The sequence below is a fragment of the Myxine glutinosa genome, chromosome 2, assembly GCF_964187855.1.
Source record: "Myxine glutinosa chromosome 2, kmMyxGlut1.1, whole genome shotgun sequence".
In the NCBI taxonomy this organism is placed as follows: Eukaryota; Metazoa; Chordata; class Myxini; order Myxiniformes; family Myxinidae; genus Myxine; species Myxine glutinosa.
This window is the reverse complement of record NC_136262.1, coordinates 217825266-217842766: the sequence shown is the minus strand read 5'-3', so window position 1 is coordinate 217842766 and position 17501 is coordinate 217825266. Positions and strand designations below refer to the sequence as shown.

The 17501-nt window shown below is 42.8% G+C and overlaps 2 protein-coding genes across 4 annotated transcripts in view; both read right to left on the bottom strand.

Annotated features, from left to right (window-relative positions):
* LOC137420826 (tropomyosin alpha-3 chain) overlaps window positions 1-2764 on the bottom strand; it is a 72667-nt gene extending 69903 nt beyond the window's left edge. The window contains exon 1 of one of the 2 annotated variants that reach the window (XM_078772261.1): window positions 2273-2764. The gene's annotated coding sequence lies outside the window, so the exon portion shown is untranslated. The remainder of the gene's footprint in view (window positions 1-2272) is intronic. The other variant, XM_078772262.1, reaches the window with a different exon arrangement.
* Window positions 2765-14922: 12158 nt separating this feature from the next.
* The window catches only part of LOC137420825 (talin-2), a 432847-nt gene continuing 430268 nt past the window's right edge, over window positions 14923-17501 (bottom strand). For both annotated transcript variants that reach the window (XM_068106240.2, XM_068106243.2), the window contains one exon: window positions 14923-16993. In XM_068106240.2, the coding sequence (XP_067962341.2) occupies window positions 16865-16993 (129 nt within the window). In that variant the 3' untranslated portion in view covers window positions 14923-16864. The remainder of the gene's footprint in view (window positions 16994-17501) is intronic.

Below are 17501 nucleotides of genomic sequence, written 5' to 3'. Positions count from 1 at the left end.
TGGCATCCAATTTCTTAGGTGGCGATTTGAATTGTCAGCATGCCAGTTGGCTGGGTGTGGGCACCTCTTGCACCAGTTGTGGCACCTCAGCAAAGGACTTCTGCGACTCATTGGGACTGACACAATCTGTCAATTTCCCGACCCTGATGTCAGTCAACGGTACATCATCTCTTCTAGACTTGGTCATGACGAACTTCCCTGCAAATGTCTGCTGTTCTTCTTCTGCTCCAATCGGTTCATCTGATCATTTGCTTGTTAAAGTGGATATCTCTCTGGCCATTCTCAGAGAGCCTCCTCAGCGCTGATGAGTCTGGCATTTCACTCAGGCCAACTGGCATGGTCTTCAAGCAGCCATCAAATTTCTGGACTGGTCTGCCATTTCTATGTATGTGTGTGTGTGTGTGTGTGTGTGTGTGTGTGTGTGTGTGTGTGTGTGTGTGTGTGTGTGTGTGTGTGTGCGTGCGTGCGTGTCATTGGTTGTTATCTAGATTTGTGGGTTTCCGGAGGTGGAACGGAGTCTTCCCAGGACCCAAAGTATCCACCTCCTCTTCGGTCATGAATCAAGGTTCATGGACGAAGCTGTTCAACATTTTCAGAGTTTTGTTCCAAAGGCTCTTTTCAGGATCATCAGCGAACCCTGGATTGTCTCCAGTTGTAGTTCCTTTGTGAGAATATTCCCGGGGATGATTTTTAAAATCTCAGTGATGTTCTTCTTTATCATTCCTGTTGCTCAAATTATGACTGGTACAATTTCGATGCTCTTCAGCTTCCAAGATCTCTTGTCCTCATTTTGGACTTCCTGAGATTTGGTCATTTTCTTGGTTTCTGCGTTCTTTAGGCCAAAATCGCTGGGAACTGACACCTGAACTAGCAATTCCTTCTTTTCTGTTTTGGACCTCAGTAATATATCCAGTCGCAATGTTTTGCTTTCGAAATTCATGCTCGATGGAGCATTACTTCCTTATGTTCAGTGATTCCTTTTGGTGGATGTTTCCATGAGTTTTCTGGAACTGGGATATTGAGACTTTTTCAGATGTGCCAGTGGATTACTCGACATACTTTGTTGTGCCTTTGGGTGTCCAGCTGTTCTGACATGTTTTTTTTTTACATCCTGATAGGAGGTGGGTCGTGCTTTCTGTTTCTACCTTGCAGAATCTAGCTACACTTGTCTGATTGACTCAGTCCCACCATTTTCTTAAAACATTTGGTGTAGTATCCTTGATCTTGGGCATTTATAATGATTCATTCTCCATCCCCGTTGAACTGATCTCTTCGTAGCCATCCCAAAGAGCCTTCTTTGTCTACTCCCAATCTGTCCAACTCTTTTTATACCTTCCTACCCTTTTATCGTTTTCCCATTTGTCGGTGTATAGCTGTTGATTTTTTTCTTCTTCTTCTTTTTTTGCAATTGATGGGGCTGCACACGTTGTTGTTTCAGTTTCCTTGTTTTGATATCCAGTTTATTGATTTCTGATTGTGGCCAGTTTATTATTCCACAGCTGTACTGGAATACTGTATTTGCAAGTTGGTTTATGGCTTTGGTTTTGTTCCTTGGAGATTAGTATGTTTTCAGGATCAGCTTCGTTCCACACAGGTATTCTTGAGTAATTGTTTTGCACATTTGTTTGTGACCTATTTGGTAGCACTCTTCTACTTCGAGGTATATGTGTGATGCTTTGTTGTGTAGCTCCTGTATTATTATATTTTGTCAATTTTATGTTTTCATTTTTGTTCGTCTACCTTGTATGAATGTGCACTTGGCACACTTATCCAGGCCAAATTCCAATTTGAATGTCGTCGGAGTACTGTTTCACTAATTTGAGTTGTTCTGCCAATTTTTTAACATCGTTTGGTGCAAAGAGTGTTAAATCGTCCATGCAAAGTAGATGTGTCACCGTTTTTTGTCACTTTGGGCATTCTCTTATTTGATGTCAATGCACAGTCACGTGAAAAAGTAAGTACACCCCATGTAAAGTTTTGACTTTTTCAACATATTTCAACATACAGCTATTTGATCTTCATTTCAACAATATTGATAGATAAAGGTGATATAATATAACAAATACAGTGGAACCTTGACTTGCTATTGAAATGCTATTAATCCGTTCCAGCCCCCAAAAAACCACACCAATTTTTTTTGTTACGTGTTTTTAAATAAGGAAAATGTACTTTATAAATAACAAATAATGTATAAACAAGCACGACCTCGTATATACTGTACATAATAAAAGACAATGTAAAGAAATAAACTGGTTTTATTAAGTGTATTTACCTTGAAGATCAGACGAAGATGCTGGCGGAGGTGGAGGGGATAACTTTTGCCTTTTTCGCCACACTTTCCTCGCTTTCACTTGCACTTGCAGGGCGTTTCAATAAAAACCTGTCCAACGAGGTTTGTTTCTTCCTCCCTTTCAAAATGTTTCGAAAATGAGTGAGGCAAGTGTCGTTACACAGCGCCAACGCACGACCTGTTGCAACTTATTTGCCCAGTAGCCAAGCTCATCATCCTCTTCTTCTTCTCAGCACTGCACTTGCCACTCACTTTCTTAGGCCCCATGGTTAAAACTAAGAAATTTTCCAAAATAACCAAAATGCGAAAACAAAAATGCAGCGCTATACGACAGATACTGTACTTGCACGTCAAGATAACCACGTGACCGGAACACACCTGGCGGCATAAACTCAAAATAACCAAAATGCGAAAACAAAAATGCAGCGCTATACGACAGATACTGTACTTGCACGTCAAGATAACCACGTGACCGGAACACACCTGGCGGCGTAAACTCAAAATAACCTAAATGCGAAAACAAAAATGCAGCGCTATACGACAGATACTGTACTTGCACGTCAAGATAACCACGTGACCGGAACACACCTGGCGGCGTAAACTCAAAATAACCTAAATGCGAAAACAAAAATGCAGCGCTATACGACAGATACTGTACTTGCACGTCAAGATAACCACGTGACCGGAACACACCTGGCGGCGTAAACTCAAAATAACCTAAATGCGAAAACAAAAATGCAGCGCTATACGACAGATACTGTACTTTCACGGAAAGATAACCACGTGACCGGGTGGCGAAAGCTCGTAACTCAAATCTCGGCTCACATCTCAAAGCAATAAACCGCCCGAGCGACGGCTCGTATCTCGAAAAACTCGTAAGTTGGGGCACTCGTAAGTCAAGGTTCCACTGTATCATGAAACATTTACATTTTGTAGTCCATTGTATAATTTAAATAAACACTTTAAATAAATAAACACACTCCATCCCCTCCCTTACCTCAAATGGCCACACAGTTGACATCGCACGTGACAAAGCCAAATGCCTCAACTCTGTGATTGCCTCAAAATCCTTAGTCCCAAACCCATCTCTCTCTGTTCCCACCTTTCCCAGTCGAACCAAACTGCTCCTGGACTCTGTGACCTTCTCTCCTGACAAGGTGGATGAGTTTTTGTCAAACCTCGACTCTGATTCTGCAACTGGACCAGATGGCATCAGCCCACGGGTCCTAAAATCCTGCTCTGCCGCTCTATCTCACCCTCTCTCTGTTCTTTTCACCCTATCCTTTGCTCAAGGTCATCTGCCAGCATCCTGGAAATCAGCAAACATTACCTCTTTACACAAAAAAGGTGCAAAAACAGATCCTTGCAACTACAGACCAATCAGCCTGCTCCCAATTATCAGCAAAGTCATGGAATCCATCATTGCTTCAGATATGAAATCTTTCCTCTTCTCCAATGGCTTGATCTCTGATCATCAATTTGGTTTCAGACCAGGTCACTCTACTCTGGACATGCTGCTTCTGCTGTCTCAACAATGGATGGAGGTCCTCAATGCCAAACAGGAAATCAGAGCTGTCTCCCTTGACATATCACGTGCCTTCGATACGGTCTGGCACCCAGCTCTGCTCACCAAACTCTCCTCCTATGGTATCCATGGAAATATCCATGCATGGCTTGCGGACTTCCTCTCTGGTCGTAGTCAACGTGTGGCCCTGAATGGATTTCTCTCATCTCCCCTTCCCGTTCAGGCTGGAGTTCCCCAAGGCAGTGTGCTGGGCCCTGTGCTTTTTCTGGTCTTTATCAATGATCTCTCTGACTCTCTGGAAAATCCTCTGTATCTCTTTGCTGATGACTCCACTCTCTGCCGCTCCATTCCTCTTCCCTCAGATCGGCAGTCTGCAGCCTCCTCACTCTCTGAAGACCTGGACAAAATCACAGACTGGTCAAACATGTGGAACATGTCTTTCAATCCTGACAAATCTCACACTCTTACTATGTCTCTCCGAAAAGATCGACTGGACAACCCTCCCATCTACTTTCTCAACAATCCTCTCCAAGAAGTTCTGTCGCTCAAGCTTTTGGGTCTCACCATCTGCCATGATCTTTCTTGGGAAAACCACATTTCCAAGCTGGCCTCCAAAGCCAGTCGCCGACTGGGCATCCTCCGTCGTGCGAAGTCCTTCCTAGGCACACCTGAGCTCCTCACCACATACAAGGCTTTCATCCGCAGCTCAATGGAATACTGTTCTCCCCTATGGGCTGGTGCTCCTGCCTCACACCTGGCTCGGCTTCACGCTGTTGAATCCAAAGCTTTCAGAATCATTGGAATCTCCCGCGATGAAGCTATCTCTGAGGGCCTTTCACTCACTCACCGCAGGCAGGTAGGTGGTCTTTCTGTCTTCTACCGACTCCTCTCCGGCCTTGCTCCCCCAGCTCTCTCTGTGCTCTGTCCCCCAAATATTCCTACAGGTCGCACAAGATCTGCCAGCCACCCTCTGATGGTTAAACTGCCGAAATCTCGGCTCTCTGCTCACCTTCACTCTTTCATTCCTCTTTTCTCCCGCCTCTGGAACAAACTCCCACACTCACTTCAATCACACTCCTCCCTCCAGGTCTTCAAAACAGCTGTTCACCACCATCTCTTATCTTCCCCCATCCAAAACCTTGATCTTTTCTACCCCCACTAATTCACCCCAGATCCACCTTGTTTGAAATTCCAACTTCTTTCCTGGAAGTCTTGGCAGTGTCCATATGTGTTATACCTCTCCCACCCCCCCCCCCCCCTTCCCATGCTTCCCCCCCAAAGCCCTCTCCCTCCCACAGTTCTCTCGATGTCTCCATGTCTCTCGGTCCCTGCTCTCAAATGTTGTGTTTGTGTCCTTCCCCCTCTCTCCCCATCTTGTCTACCGCTCCCGATGTTATTTGTTTTGTGTGTCTGTTTGTCTTTCTGTGTGATTAATGTTCGCTCTTTCACGAGCCTCGATCTTGTATACAAAAAAAAAAAAAAAAAAAAAAACACACAAATGCAAATTTTGCATGTGGAAAAAGTAAGTACACCCCTACATTTATCACTACTTCAAATGCCTAATATTAGAATCAGGTGCACCAGCTCAGGTGCAAATGATTAGAACATCGTTAGAGAGGATCTTGGAGGAAACTGTCTTATTTAAACCTCAGACATTTCGTTTGGTTTGCTCTTTGTTGTTGAAGTGTGTGGCGTCACCATGCCGAGATCGAAAGAGCTCGCTGAGGCCTTCAGAAAGAAGGTTAAAGATGCCTACGAGTCTGGGAAGGGCTTAAAAAAGATCTCCAAACAATTTGAAATCAATCATTCGACTGTCCGGAAGATCATCTACAAGTGGAGAAGATTCCAAACAACTGCCAACTTGTTCAGGCCAGGCCGCCCCAGCAAGTTCAGCCCGAGAGCAGACCGCAAGATGCTGAAAGAAGTCTCTAAGAACCCCAGAATGTCATCACGGGACCTACAGGTAGCTCTTGCCACTGTTGATGTCAAAGTGCACGAGTCTACCATCAGAAAGAGGCTTCACAAATTTGATCTACATGGGAGGTGTGCCAGGAGGAAACCTTTGCTGTCCAGAAAGAACATCAGGGCAAGACTAAAGTTTGCCAATGAACACCTAGGCAAAGACCAGTACTTCTGGAACAATGTGCTCTGGATAGATGAGTCAAAGGTAGAGCTATTTGGCCACAGTACCAGAAGACATGTTTGGCGAAAACCAAAGACAGCATTTGACCACAAGAACCTGATACCAACTGTAAAGCATGGTGGTGGAAATATTATGGTTTGGGGCAGCTTTGCTGCATCAGGGCCTGGGCAGCTCACCATCATATAATCCACTATGAATTCTTCATTGTACCAGAGGGTGCTTGAGGATAATGTGAGGCCATCTGTCGGAAAGTTGAAGCTCAACCGAAGGTGGACCTTGCAACATGACAATGACCCGAAACATACCATTAAATCCACCAAGGAATGGCTGAAAAGAAAGAAATGGAGGGTTCTGGAATGGCCAAGTCAAAGCCCGGATCTAAATCCCATCGAGATGTTGTGGGGGGATTTGAAACGAGCTGTGCATGCAATTGTGCATGCTGTGCAACAATTTTTTGTTGAATAAATTGTTGCAAAGTCAATTTCTCATTGTTTTTTGTTCAATTAGATCACCTTTATCTATAGATACTGTTTAAAGGAAGATCAAATATTTATATGTCCACATATGTTAAAAAGATTTAAAAAACATTTCATGGGGTGTACTTACTTTTTCCACATGCGAAATTTGCATTAATGTTTATTTAAATTATGCAATGGACTACAAAATGTAAATGTTTCATGATATTTGTTATCTTATATCACCGTTATCTGTCAATATTGTTGAAATGAAGATCAAATAGCTGTATGTTGAAATATGTTGAAAAAGTCAAAACTTTACACGGGGTGTACTTACCTTTTCACGTGACTGTATATCCATGTCCATGGTCCGTGCTCATTGATGAGGTTGCTCAGTGGGCCCAGGGCCAGGCAAAACAGGACGGGTGAAAGGCTGTCTCTCTGGAAGATTCCTTGATGTATCTTCGCTCCTGGTATTAAGATCTTTCCTTCCGAGTGCTGTAATATCAATGTGGTATTCCAAAGCTCCATTGTTTTCTTATCATTTTGATTATTTGGAGGTTGATCTTGTATTATTTCATGCATTGTCATCATCCATTAATGTGGGACACTATCAAAAGCTTTTTTGTACTCTATCCATACTGTGGATAATGAGTGCTGTGCATCCTACTACTCCGCTGTCCCCAAGTGCTGTGCATCCTACTACTCCGCTGTCCCCAAGTGCTGTGCATCCGTCTACTCTGCTGTGCTTGAAAGATGTGCATCCTACTACTCCGCTGTCCCCAAGTGCTGTGCATCCTACTACTCCGCTGTCCCCAAGTGCTGTGCATCCGCCTACTCCGCTGTCCCCAAGTGCTGTGCATCCTACTACTCTGCTGTCCCCAAGTGCTGTGCATCCTACTACTCCGCTGTGCTTGAGTGCTGTGCATCCTACTACTCCGCTGTCCCCAAGTGCTGTGCATCCTACTACTCCGCTGTGCTTGAGTGCTGTGCATCCTACTGCTCCGCTGTCCCCAAGTGCTGTGCATCCTACTACTCCGCTGTGCTTGAGTGCTGTGCATCCTACTACTCCGCTGTGCTTGAGTGCTGTGCATCCTACTACTCCGCTGTGCTTGAGTGCTGTGCATCCTACTACTCCGCTGTGCTTGAGTGCTGTGCATCCTACTACTCTGCTGTCCCCAAGTGCCGTGCATCCGCCTACTCCGCTGTCCCCAAGTGCTGTGCATCCAACTACTCTGCTGTGCTTGAGTGCGTTGGATTCATCGACTCTGCTGCGTCTGACACCGACATCTCTGATTCTGCCCTGCCTAGTAAATTGCGTACATAATTTGTAGATCAGCCAATTACAATTCACACTTGACTACTCCGTAATGTTTCAAATTCCGTCCTGACAGTGAATGTTGCACCAGGTGCAACTTTACAAATCTTAACATTTAAATTGGGAATTTTTTAAATGACCAATGATGCCAAATTTCCTCCCGGAGCCACAAGGTGGGGATTTCAACCCAACTCTTGACGCCAATTGTCACGTGTATGGGGTCTGTAAAGCCATGCTCACCAAGCTTGTTGTATGAAATGTTGAGAGCCCATACACACGGGGCATTGACTCTGGGTAACTGAGCGAGGACGGATTAATTTAATGTCGAGTGCGTGAAAGCCCACTTTTTAACTGCTCCCTGCTGCTCCAAATTAGCGCAATGGTGGGAAAAGGAGACACCTCCACTTTACTAATTACAAAGTTTTAAAGATACAAATGGCAATGGAACAACATAGCAGAGCAATCGAAAAACCAAAAACTAGTTAAACTTTATTAGGATGAGGGCACAAGGCAGGCATGGAACGTCTGACAATACAAACACTGGACAAGGATCTCAATAGAAATCCTACAGCCACTAACTTGGTTAAATAAGGACGAAGCAGGGATCAGATCCACAGAGAAAGAAAACTTCAAATAGGGACAGGTATAAATTAATGAGGGATAATGGACAAGGGATGTGTGGTCCGAATAGTGTCACTGCTGGCTGATCGATACATGGTACTGGGCATGGTACTGCGCATGGTATGGCACTGGGCAGCTGACGACGTCTCTCCGGCGACCCTCCTCACACCGTCACAAACTCACCTTCCCTTTTCAATAACCTGTTTCCCAGTGGCTTTTCCCTTTATAACCCTCCTAGAGTCATTTCCACTACTGGGAAAATAGTCTTGGTCAATAATATATTTTTATGGATTCAAGCATTTCGAGAGTATAGCTCAGAGGTTACATCTTTTCTTTATATACATGGTCGAGGCTCGTGGAAGAGGTAGTGCATTTACCCGAGATATTTAGTTACCTGTGATTACAGACTACAGGTGGCTGCCCTTTGTCTGCCAGTTAGTATATGCACTTGCGGACTTTGAAGGTCACACGGTGCCTTTTGAAAGAGGAGTGCGATATGTGGGGTAACCCAAATAGTTCCAATTGGAAGGTAACGGTGAACCACCAAAAGTTAATTTAACCCAGGAAAGTGAATTGGAAGAACAAACTTCCAGATACTGTTTTTTTTTGTATACAGAGTCGAGGCTCGTGAAAGACCTAACATTTATCAAACAAACAAATCAAACAAACAAGCAAACAAAGTACAGTATATAAAAAGGGGAGCGGTCGACAAGATGGGGAGAGAAGGGGAGGAAGCACACAAACACAACATTTGAGAGCAGGGACATCGGGAGATGTGTGGGAGGCAGAGGGCCTGGGGGGAGGCAGGATAGGTATAAAACGCAAGGACACCAAGGACTTCCAGGAAAGAAGTCAAAAGTCACCTCAAAAAAGTAGATTTGGGGTGAAATTAGCGGGGGTAGAAAAGATCAAGGTTTTGGATTGGGGAAGATAAGAGATGGTGGTGAACAGCCGTTTTAACCGATGTCCGATTTAACCGATTTTAACAGTCCACCACCGATGGTGGTGAACTAGAACAGTTCATTTCCCTTCCAGATACTCTAGTTCATTTCCCTTCCAGATACTCTAGTTCATTTCCCTTCCAGATACTCTAGTTCATTTCCCTTCCAGATACTCTAGTTCATTTCCCTTCCAGATACTCTACTTCATTTCCCTTCCAGATACTCTACTTCATTTCCCTTCCAGATACTCTACTTCATTTCCATTCCAGATACTCTACTTCATTTCCCTTCCAGATACCCGACTTCATTTCCCTTCCAGATACTCTACTTCATTTCCCTTCTAGATACTCTACTTTATTTCCCTTCCAGATACTCTAGTTCATTTCCCTTCCAGATACTCTACTTCATTTCCCTTCCAGATACTCTACTTCATTTCCCTTCCAGATACTCTAGTTCATTTCCCTTCCAGATACTCTACTTCATTTCCCTTCCAGATACTCTACTTCATTTCCCTTCCAGATACTCTACTTCATTTCCCTTCCAGATACTCTACTTCATTTCCCTTCCAGATACTCTACTTCATTTCCCTTCCAGATACCCTACTTCATTTTCCTTCCAGATACTCTACTTCATTTCCCTTCCAGATACCCTACTTCATTTCCCTTCCAGATACTCTACTTCATTTCCCTTCCAGATACTCTACTTCATTTCCCTTCCAGATACTCTACTTCATTTCCCTTCCAGATACTCTACTTCATTTCCCTTCCAGATACTCTACTTCATTTCCCTTCCAGATACCCTACTTCATTTCCCTTCCAGATACCCTACTTCATTTCCCTTCCAGATACCCTACTTCATTTCCCTTCCAGATACTCTAGTTCATTTCCCTTCCAGATACTCTACTTCATTTCCCTTCCAGATACTCTACTTCATTTCCATTCCAGATACTCTACTTCATTTCCCTTCCAGATACCCTACTTCATTTCCCTTCCAGATACTCTAGTTCATTTCCCTTCCAGATACTCTAGTTCATTTCCCTTCCAGATACCCTACTTCATTTCCCTTCCAGATACTCTCGTTCATTTCCCTTCCAGATACCCTACTTCATTTCCCTTCCAGATACCCTACTTCATTTCCCTTCCAGATACTCTAGTTCATTTCCCTTCCAGATACTCTACTTCATTTCCCTTCCAGATACTCTACTTCATTTCCATTCCAGATACTCTACTTCATTTCCCTTCCAGATACCCTACTTCATTTCCCTTCCAGATACTCTAGTTCATTTCCCTTCCAGATATTCTACTTCATTTCCCTTCCAGATACTCTACTTCATTTCCCTTCCAGATACTCTACTTCATTTCCATTCCAGATACTCTACTTAATTTCCCTTCCAGATACTCTACTTCATTTCCCTTCCAGATACTCTACTTCATTTCCCTTCCAGATACTCTACTTCATTTCCCTTCCAGATACCCTACTTCATTTCCCTTCCAGATACTCTAGTTCATTTCCCTTCCAGATACTCTACTTCATTTCCCTTCCAGATACTCTACTTCATTTCCCTTCCAGATACTGTAGTTCATTTCCCTTCCAGATACTCCACTTCATTTCCCTTCCAGATACTCTACTTCATTTCCCTTCCAGATACTCTACTTCATTTCCCTTCCAGATACTCCACTTCATTTCCCTTCCAGATACTCCACTTCATTTCCCTTCCAGATACTCCACTTCATTTCCCTTCCAGATACTCTACTTCATTTCCCTTCCAGATACTCTACTTCATTTCCCTTCCAGATACTCTACTTCATTTCCCTTCCAGATACTCTACTTCATTTCCCTTCCAGATACTCTTCTTCATTTCCCTTCCAGATACTCCACTTCATTTCCCTTCCAGATACCCTACTTCATTTCCCTTCCAGATACTCTACTTCATTTCCCTTCCAGATACTCTACTTCATTTCCCTTCCAGATACCCTACTTCATTTCCCTTCCAGATACTCTACTTCATTTCCCTTCCAGATACCCTACTTCATTTCCCTTCCAGATACTCTACTTCATTTCCCTTCCAGATACTCTAGTTCATTTCCCTTCCAGATACTCCACTTCATTTCCCTTCCAGATACTCTACTTCATTTCCCTTCCAGATACTCTAGTTCATTTCCCTTCCAGATACTCTACTTCATTTCCCTTCCAGATACTCTACTTCATTTCCCTTCCAGATACTCTAGTTCATTTCCCTTCCAGATACTCCACTTCATTTCCCTTCCAGATACTCCACTTCATTTCCCTTCCAGATACTGTAGTTCATTTCCCTTCCAGATACTCTACTTCATTTCCCTTCCAGATACTCTACTTCATTTCCCTTCCAGATACTCTACTTCATTTCCCTTCCAGATACCCTACTTCATTTCCCTTCCAGATACTCCACTTCATTTCCCTTCCAGATACTCCACTTCATTTCCCTTCCAGATACTCTACTTCATTTCCCTTCCAGATACCCTACTTCATTTCCCTTCCAGATACTCTAGTTCATTTCCCTTCCAGATACTCTAGTTCATTTCCCTTCCAGATACTCTACTTCATTTCCCTTCCAGATACTCGACTTCATTTCCCTTCCAGATACTCTACTTCATTTCCCTTCCAGATACTCCACTTCATTTCCCTTCCAGATACCCTACTTCATTTCCCTTCCAGATACTCTACTTCATTTCCCTTCCAGATACTCTACTTCATTTCCCTTCCAGATACCCTACTTCATTTCCCTTCCAGATACTCTACTTCATTTCCCTTCCAGATACCCTACTTCATTTCCCTTCCAGATACTCTACTTCATTTCCCTTCCAGATACTCTAGTTCATTTCCCTTCCAGATACTCCACTTCATTTCCCTTCCAGATACTCTACTTCATTTCCCTTCCAGATACTCTAGTTCATTTCCCTTCCAGATACTCTACTTCATTTCCCTTCCAGATACTCTACTTCATTTCCCTTCCAGATACTCTAGTTCATTTCCCTTCCAGATACTCCACTTCATTTCCCTTCCAGATACTCCACTTCATTTCCCTTCCAGATACTGTAGTTCATTTCCCTTCCAGATACTCTACTTCATTTCCCTTCCAGATACTCTACTTCATTTCCCTTCCAGATACTCTACTTCATTTCCCTTCCAGATACTCCACTTCATTTCCCTTCCAGATACTCTACTTCATTTCCCTTCCAGATACTCTACTTCATTTCCCTTCCAGATACTCTACTTCATTTCCCTTCCAGATACTCCACTTCATTTCCCTTCCAGATACTCCACTTCATTTCCCTTCCAGATACTCTACTTCATTTCCCTTCCAGATACCCTACTTCATTTCCCTTCCAGATACTCTAGTTCATTTCCCTTCCAGATACTCTAGTTCATTTCCCTTCCAGATACTCCACTTCATTCCCCTTCCAGATACTCCACTTCATTTCCCTTCCAGATACTGTAGTTCATTTCCCTTCCAGATACTCTACTTCATTTCCCTTCCAGATACTCTACTTCATTTCCCTTCCAGATACTCTACTTCATTTCCCTTCCAGATACCCTACTTCATTTCCCTTCCAGATACTCCACTTCATTTCCCTTCCAGATACTCTACTTCATTTCCCTTCCAGATACTCCACTTCATTTCCCTTCCAGATACTCTACTTCATTTCCCTTCCAGATACTCTAGTTCATTTCCCTTCCAGATACTCCACTTCATTTCCCTTCCAGATACTCTACTTCATTTCCCTTCCAGATACTCCACTTCATTTCCCTTCCAGATACTCTACTTCATTTCCCTTCCAGATACTCCACTTCATTTCCCTTCCAGATACTCTACTTCATTTCCCTTCCAGATACTCCACTTCATTTCCCTTCCAGATACTCTACTTCATTTCCCTTCCAGATACTCTAGTTCATTTCCCTTCCAGATACTCCACTTCATTTCCCTTCCAGATACTCCACTTCATTTCCCTTCCAGATACTGTAGTTCATTTCCCTTCCAGATACTCTACTTCATTTCCCTTCCAGATACTCTACTTCATTTCCCTTCCAGATACTCTACTTCATTTCCCTTCCAGATACTCCACTTCATTTCCCTTCCAGATACTCCACTTCATTTCCCTTCCAGATACTCTACTTCATTTCCCTTCCAGATACCCTACTTCTTTTCCCTTCCAGATACTCTAGTTCATTTCCCTTCCAGATACTCCACTTCATTTCCCTTCCAGATACTCCACTTCATTTCCCTTCCAGATACTGTAGTTCATTTCCCTTCCAGATACTCTACTTCATTTCCCTTCCAGATACTCTACTTCATTTCCCTTCCAGATACTCTACTTCATTTCCCTTCCAGATACCCTACTTCATTTCCCTTCCAGATACTCCACTTCATTTCCCTTCCAGATACTCTACTTCATTTCCCTTCCAGATACTCTACTTCATTTCCCTTCCAGATACCCTACTTCATTTCCCTTCCAGATACTCTACTTCATTTCCCTTCCAGATACTCCACTTCATTTCCCTTCCAGATACTCTACTTCATTTCCCTTCCAGATACTCTACTTCATTTCCCTTCCAGATACTCTACTTCATTTCCCTTCCAGATACTCTACTTCATTTCCCTTCCAGATACTCTAGTTCATTTCCCTTCCAGATACTCTACTTCATTTCCCTTCCAGATACTCTACTTCATTTCCCTTCCAGATACTCTACTTCATTTCCCTTCCAGATACTCTACTTCATTTCCCTTCCAGATACTCTACTTCATTTCCCTTCCAGATACTCCACTTCATTTCCCTTCCAGATACTCTACTTCATTTCCCTTCCAGATACTCCACTTCATTTCCCTTCCAGATACTCTACTTCATTTCCCTTCCAGATACTCTACTTCATTTCCCTTCCAGATACTCCACTTCATTTCCCTTCCAGATACTCTACTTCATTTCCCCTCCAGATACCCTACTTCATTTCCCTTCCAGATACTCCACTTCATTTCCCTTCCAGATACTCTACTTCATTTCCCTTCCAGATACTCCACTTCATTTCCCTTCCAGATACTCTACTTCATTTCCCTTCCAGATACTCTACTTCATTTCCCCTCCAGATACCCTACTTCATTTCCCTTCCAGATACCCTACTTCATTTCCCTTCCAGATACTCTACTTCATTTCCCCTCCAGATACCCTACTTCATTTCCCTTCCAGATACCCTACTTCATTTCCCTTCCAGATACTCTACTTCATTTCCCTTCCAGATACTCCACTTCATTTCCCTTCCAGATACTCTACTTCATTTCCCTTCCAGATACTCTACTTCATTTCCCCTCCAGATACTCCACTTCATTTCCCTTCCAGATACTCTACTTCATTTCCCTTCCAGATACTTTCTGAAAGTCAAATAAAAATGATACTTTCCCCTGTCAGACATTACCAAACCTACCTGATTTCAGAATTATCAGTTACGATTATGGGAGCAAAGTTATATCACTTCATGCTGCACCAATCTTGGAATGTTTTGATCATTTCATGAGCGACTGATCATAAAACAAGGGATGTGTGATTGGAAAAGAAATAAATTTGTTACATCAAAATAATCTTTCCTTTCACGTTGGGCAGACAACTAAATTCAGAACTTTATTTGAATGCATTGAGGAATATACACTGCACTTTAACAAGATGCACATTTAACTTTCCGTGTGGTGTTACGCAAAGCAATTTATACAAGATATGAAGCTGCACAAATCACCGCGCAAAGTGGTGCCTTACAAAAGGGTACTGAAAGGATAAATATGGCTTTTCATTTTTCAAATCAAATGTGATGGATCATTTTAGAATAAAACACACACTGTATGTCATTTGTACCTCTTCATATGATCAAGCATCAGTTGTTATTTGTTATTATTATCCTTTAATTGTTCGACTCCCCGACATTTCTGCATGGCGATAAGAAAATCCTCAAAGCAATGGTAACCTTTCTCAGAAGAGATTTATTCTGACTGGCAAAGGCACGTTGGCACGACACCATCCAAATGATTGAGCATTTTGTTCATTTTCAAAGTTTTGGGACAAATTGAGAAACAAGGTGTGACTCGCCACCTGGTATTCTTATTGGACCGAGAGAGGACGGAAGCTTTTGGGGAAGGATGAACTGAATATTTGTTCGAACAGACAATGATAGTTTGTAACAGCCTGTTGAACATTTGTGCATCCTCGTGAGCTGTTGCACTCTCGACATCATGTAAAAATCTCACACCCGTGTGTTCATGTAATACTGCCCTTAGTGACGTCATTGTCTCACCTCTGACACAACGCGGTCTGACGACTCTCATTTTAGCACCGAGTTCAGCTTCCTTTCAGCAAATCTGTCTCAAACAAAAGCGGAAGAGTGCAAACGGCTTCACCGACCCCTGGCACCCAGACTAATTAATTATTTTCAGCAACATTTTCATGAACATTGAGCCTGGCTGTGGATTGATTGAAGTTACGGCAGTTAGAATGGCTCAAAACAGTGCATTTCATCCAGCTAAACGAACAAATATTCGCATTCTTCTAAACACAAATTAATAAAATAAAATAAAAACAGTTTGCCACTTCCGTTACTCAACCTGCCGCACTCCCAGTGGTTGTGTGCAATGAAGAAATAGTAGAATAGAAAAAAATTAAAATCTTTAAAATCACTAGGTTTGAAAGGCCAACTCCATCTTTTGATGTTTTTTTTTATCACAATTCAATAGATTCATGTCATTGAGGATCAATAAAATATGAACAATTTGTTTGCACATGATGGGGAGCGGATGGGGGGAGATTAATTAATTATTCCATTGCGTTACACGAGAAAAAACATTTTATCGTCAAGGATGCGAGGCGAGGTGCAGGCTCACAAGTGAGGTCCTGTTCGATCCACACGTTATACCTTTGTGGGCACAAATAACATTTGGAAAAATAGATTTTTTTTTTTAATCTTTTAAACATAATTGAACATGTCTCCTTTGCTTTCAGCCAAAGTAGATATAATGCTTACTTATCAAAGACACCCCAAGCACCGTGTGTCCTGAACTCTTGGGCTTCATAACAATATCCTTCATGATACGGAGGATTATTCCAACAAGCCTCAGATTCCAGACCACTGGCCAGTTCCAGACCACGTCCACTCTGTGGCCAGAGTCTGTTAAACTGTGCAATATTATTTTTGTTTTATATTTTTTTTAAAACGCGCTGAATTCACATTTCGGTGTGCTTGATCCTCAGGGTATCTGACACACTGTGACGATGGCACACTGCATTATGGGAATGCAGAATTTCACTTAGCGCTATTGATAACTGTGCACGATACAGATAATTACAGTTTTGGCATAAGCCATTAAAAGATTTGCTTGCCTTCAGCTTAGTGTAAGAAAAGGTGGGAAAGAGAAGCTAAACTTTGCTGTGTATGGATGCTCCGCAGAAAGCGATACGTATGGAAAGAGTGAGTGGACAATGTCATAGGGCCTCTCGTGGCCCACTGGCCTGATCGTGGACCGGTCACTGGCCAGCGTCACCGTACCAATGGGCATGCTTTCAGTTGTGATCATCTCGGAGTTCGGTCGGTAGAAACTTGTACTGCTGCTGCCGTATCTGTGCCAGTTTCTTCCGTGCTTCCTCCAACTCCCGCTCCTTGCGAAGCATTTCTTCTTGTGCCGCGATGATCTGCAAGGCCGATGCAACCAGGGAGAGTGTGGGGATGATGAGAGATGAACATCTCGTGCTCAAAACTATTCGTGGTAAGTAGGGATTGGATTTTATGGAAACGATGCTTTTTCTATACTCATAGTTAAAGTTGGAGAGAACTCAGGTATGACGTTTACACAGGGCTCAAGTTCTTTACAAAATACATATCATGCACACTTCCAGTTTTCATGTGCATCATTGAATCAAAATTGCAGTTCTTGATAGTATTTATAAACAACATATAAACAAAAATCCCCGAAATAGTATAAAACCATAAATTTTGGAGTATTGGGGCAAAATATCAGTGCAAGATACTTGATTACAATTCACACATTTAAAACGAGATGGCTGCAAGGATAGAATCTCAGGCCAGCTGTAAACTGTCACTCTGGTGTTTTGCAGGCAAGGTGATTCATCATTGTGTGTGCCATCCCTGGACCTGAATGGACGATAAACGTCCCGTCTGCTGGTTTTAGTTGGGGGATCG